The sequence below is a fragment of the Tupaia chinensis genome, unplaced genomic scaffold, assembly GCF_000334495.1.
Source record: "Tupaia chinensis unplaced genomic scaffold, TupChi_1.0 Scaffold000274_1, whole genome shotgun sequence".
In the NCBI taxonomy this organism is placed as follows: domain Eukaryota; kingdom Metazoa; phylum Chordata; class Mammalia; order Scandentia; family Tupaiidae; genus Tupaia; species Tupaia belangeri.
In genome coordinates, this window is record NW_006159756.1 from 2515250 (window position 1) to 2520198 (window position 4949).

Genomic DNA, 4949 nt, shown 5'->3' on the forward strand with positions numbered 1-4949 from the left:
CGCACCCTATAGTGAAAAAACCTCTCAAAAAAAAAAAAAAAAGCAAGCACTTGGGTACATTTTTTATGAAACTGATGAATAAACATGCGGATCCTTTGGCTGGATCCTGAAGAATAGACAGGCTTTTTTTTTTTTGGAGAGGCTTTCACTATAGAGCGTGTGCGTTCACCAGACAGACAGAGAGAGACAGAGAGACAGAAAGCGAGAAATCACCCCCCAGGGGGGATGGTCACGCCGCAATCCCTTCTCCTCCATTTTCCTCTCGGGATCTTGGGCACGCACGCACACGCGCCCGGTGTGAGTTTTAAGCCACCGGGTCCAGGACGCGAACCGCAGTCGACTACGTGGGATCCCGTCCAGTGACATAGCCATTACGCTAACTGCTGGTTCCCAAGAATAGACAGGCTTTTAATAGGAGAGGATGGAAGAGACCTTTCCATGTGGCGGGGACAGCAATAAATGAAGACCCTGAGATCGGAGACCATGGTTTCTCTCTGGCCTGCTCTGGCATCAGGGTTTCTCACTTTTCGATTCTCATGTCTGTAGACAAACGAGATTCCAAGCACCTAAATCTACACTTTCATGCCTCCTCCTCCTCTGCTTCTCCTGATATGGCTCCTTGAGGAAAGAAATCCGGCCTCCTTCTTCTATAATAGTCTCCTTCTCTGGCTCCCAGCACAGGTCTGCCCATGCAAAAATGCCACTGTGCTAGGGTGGAAAGCAACCCAGACGGGGGTCTAAATCACCTGCTTTCAAATCCTGGCTCTTCTGCTTACTAAGAGATTCTGGGTACATAAATTTAACCTCTCCAAATCTCAGCTGATGCTTGGGTAAATTAGGGATTAACAATACCTTTTTAGAAAGAATGCTATGAAGATAAAAATGTATCAGTCCATTAATCCATTCGATATTTCACTGCCATCTGGTACAAAGCAAGAACTATGCTAAACATAAGAATGTCTGAGAATAACATACATGGATCCCCTCGACTTCTGAGGACTTGTGATTTAGGGAAAGGGAAAAACGCTTTAAGGAACATGCCCGCAAACCCTTCTGGCCACCCTCACATGAGACATTCTGACTGCTCTTTCATTTTGGAGCCATTTTTCCTTATGGTGACTGCGACCTACAGAAAAGATGACTGCATGGTCTGTTTCTCAGCTCTCACCCTGAGAGGCCATCTAACCCCCCTGAACTTACTCCACACCACATCCCAACTTCTGCTCGAACACTTCTCTAAGTGCTCTTTGCCAGAGTCAGATTTTCCTTTTTAAAAAAAAAAAAAATCACAGAGTTTAAGTTCTAGATGCTTTTCTGGTTTGGAGCTTTCCACATAATAAAAAGACCAAACAAAAACACTAGCAGGGTAGCATCTGATGGAGTCGGCGCTCAGTGATGCGAGTCAAGGAAAGGACACGCGGCCTCCACTGTGCAAAGTGAGACAGAAGGGACCACGGCCATTCTGAGATGCAGGAACCTCAGAGGAAGTTCAGTAGAAATTACTGCCAACACCTGGCATGAAAATGTATTCCTGATGGGACCAGCAGTTAGCGTAATGGCTATGTCACTGGACTCCCATGTAGTCGACTGCAGTTCAAGTCCCAGACCTGGTGGTGTAAACTCACACCAGGTGCATGTGTGTGTGTGCCCAAGATCCCAAGAGGAGAATGGAGGAGAAGGGATTGAGGCGTGGCCATCCCCCCTGGGGAGTGATTTCTCGCTTTCTGTCTCTCTGTCTCTCTCTGTCTTTCTGGAAAGTGCACGCACCCTATAGCAAAAACCTCTCTTAAAAAAAAAAAAAAAAGTACTCCCAATGTCGGCATATTAATAGCAGTAATGTATTTATAAATTCTCCTGGGTCTTCCAGTATCATCAATGATGCTCTAAGAGGCTCACTGCTGGATGTTTCACAGAGAAGAAAATATGTGTAGCAGAATGATTTGTTGTTTCTCAAGAGAGTGGAATAATTAATGTTGGTCCTGAACTACAAGACATCAATTCTTTATATCCTCCTGTCCTGCCTGTGAAGACCAGGCTAAGTGAACCAGGGCTGGCCCCAATTACTTGAAAAGCTTTGGGGCCAGCCACAAACCAATGAAGATAAACACACCATTTCTTCCTTAATTATACAAAAACTACCTTCAGTCAAGGTGGTTTGTCGATGTCAAAAGTCTAAGGACCCTGACCAGAATCTTAAACTTCAGTGCCAAAGGCCTCGCTCCCGCCTGCCCCATCACTCTAGCAAGTCCAAAGGTGTCCAGGGTCCCCGAAGACTCACAGACTTTGTGTGCTCGGGGCGCGGAGCAATCACGGGCGGTGGGGCAGCGTCGTCGTCATCATCTTCATCTTCTGAAACTGGCGGCACCGCGGGGGTCTCAGACACAGCCTTCACGTTCTGCAGGGAGAACAGCCAGAACCACTGGTCCAGCCATCAGGACTGCCAGTCCTCCAGAAGAGACCAGCGGAGACCCACAGGAGCTGCCAAACTATCTACTTCTATGTAGCCAGTCTCGGAAACTCAATTGGCCTCTCTCTCCTTGTTTTGGTTTTTGGTAAGTTGTCAGAGGATACTTGCACTAGCCAGAGTGAGAGAGAGAGGTGGGGGAGGGAGCAAGCACGCCCCCACACAAGGAGGCATGGTCATGTCTCAATCCCTTCTCCGTTTCTCCATCCTGTTGGGATTTGGGACACCCATGCACACAACACATTTCCGGCGTGTTTATTCAAGCCACTGGGGCCAGGATTCAAACCTCAGTCTGCCATGTGGGATCTGGTTCCTTTATGCTGTCATTCTCACTCCTGGCTTTCCTTCCCTAGCAGTACACTCTAGGCGTGCTACCAGACGACCACGAGAAACAGAGAGAGTGGAAACTACTTTGTCATACTAACTTGGTAAGTTCTTTCTTCCTGCAACTTCCCAAATGTTCTCCTGGTAACAGGCCTCAAACATCTTCTGCTGGAATATAATTCATATATTTTTCCACTAATGTCAGTTTTTGGTCTGTCTGTCCTCATTTTCTTTCCCCTCTTCGTTAGGAGTGCGGAGATAATATTGCTGACTATTTTATAATTCTGTCCAGTTATTCAGATTTTATTTAGAATGATCCACTTTATCAGGCATATGGAATAATAGTTAAAAGTTGATATTCTGGAATTAACCAGCTTGGATTCAAAGCAAATTTCTAACACATACAAACAATGAGTTCTGGGCAAGCTATTAAATTCTCTAGTTTCCTCATCTGTAAAATGAAGCCAGCAAGACTACTTACTTCAGTGTTATTATGAGGTTAAATATGATAATCCATGTAAAATTTATTTTTAAAACATTCAAATATCAGCTATGACAATAGTGATAATGACTGGCTAGATGATTAGAGGGGTTCAATACATGGACCAGCAGATGGCGTAATGGCTATGTTACTGGACTCCCACATAGTCGACCATGGTTCGAGTCCCAGACCCTGCAGCTTAAAACTCATGCCGAGTGCATGTGCATGCATGCCCAACATCCCAAAATGAGAAAAGAGAAGAAAGGATTGTGTGGCCATTCCCCCGCCTGCCCCCAGGGTGATTTCTCACTTTCTGTCTGTCTGTGTCTCTCTGGTGAGTATATGCGCCCTTGTAGCAAAAAATCTCTCTTAAGAAAAAAAAAAAGAAGGGCTCAATACAGGGGTTAGCAGGTGGCATGGTGGTTGGGGCGCTGGACTCCCACATGGCTGACTGTGGTTTGAGTCCCGGATCTAGTAGCTTGCTTTCTCACTTTCCCTTTCTCTCTCTCTTTCTCTGGTAAAAATAAAAAAATAAATAATAACAACAAATAAAGTAGATAAATAATTCTTAAAAATAAATAAATAAAAGAAGGGCTCAATACAAAATAGTTAAATAAGTATGCCTTGTCCAAAAACAGGACAAAGTGTAATAAAACAGCTAAATGGCAGAACACTCAACAACTGAGGAAGTGACAATGATGGAGGAAGCTCTGTCTATGCAGCCCTCTGTTCGCCAGTGACCCACCATCTGGGCTCTTGCCAGAGAGAGACAGAGAAAAAAAGAGGGAGAGGAAGAAAGCACCCGAGTGGGGCATAAGCACACTACAATTTTCCCTGCTTCTCCATCCTGTCAGGATTTTGGCCATTCTGTCTCCCACGAATTCCTCATAATAACTGCTTTATGTAATGTTTTTTGTTTTGAAGTGCTGTTTTTCTTTTTTTTAATATCTTTTCTGAAAGTATGAAATTAGGGATAGCAAGAGATGGGCGCATGAATTCAGTCCACTCCCCAGATTCAATTTCCAGAGGAATCTTTCTGTTAGTTTAAAATAAAATGTACAATCAATTTTCTATTTAAAATAGAAAATTCCTAGGCCATCAGGTGGCGTGGAGGTTAAGGCACAGGATCCTACATGACCAAGTCCATGGTTTGAGCCCCTGAGCCGGTAGCTTGAAAATCATGCCAGACTCGTATGCATGTATGCCCAAAATCCAGAAAGGAGACTGGAGGAGAAGGGACTAAGGCATGGCTATTCCCCTCACCTTCCCCTTCTCTTTTCCTCTTCTCTCTGTCTCTGTCTCTGTCTCTCTCTGGCAAGAACATATGCCCTATAGCAAAAACTAAAAACAAACAAAACTTCCTCGGCTACAGTACAAAGTCCAAGTTGCCTGCTTGATATAATGGACCCTCACAACCTGGCTTTTGTTTATGCTGTCCCTAGGACAAGAAAATACTGTCCTTTCCTCTGCCTGGTATCTGACCTGTGTTTACTTGGTACTGTATTATAAACCCTTGTCTAATATGCTCTGAGTCATCACTAAATATTGAGATCAAGAACAAAGACCTGGGGCCAGTAGGTGACATGATAGGGCGCTGGACTCCCACATGGCTGACCGTGGTTTGAGTCCTGGACCTGGTGGCTTGCTTTCTCACTTCCTCTCCGCAACCGCCCCCCCCCC

General features: G+C 45.0%; 1 protein-coding gene across 2 annotated transcripts in view; it reads right to left on the reverse strand.

Moving 5' to 3' along the window:
• Positions 1–4949, reverse strand: part of PAK1 (p21 (RAC1) activated kinase 1) — a 123550-nt gene that overhangs the window by 37305 nt on the left and 81296 nt on the right. For both annotated transcript variants that reach the window (XM_006149976.2, XM_006149975.3), the window contains exon 6: positions 2279–2395. In XM_006149976.2, the coding sequence (XP_006150038.1) occupies positions 2279–2395 (117 nt within the window). The remainder of the gene's footprint in view (positions 1–2278; positions 2396–4949) is intronic.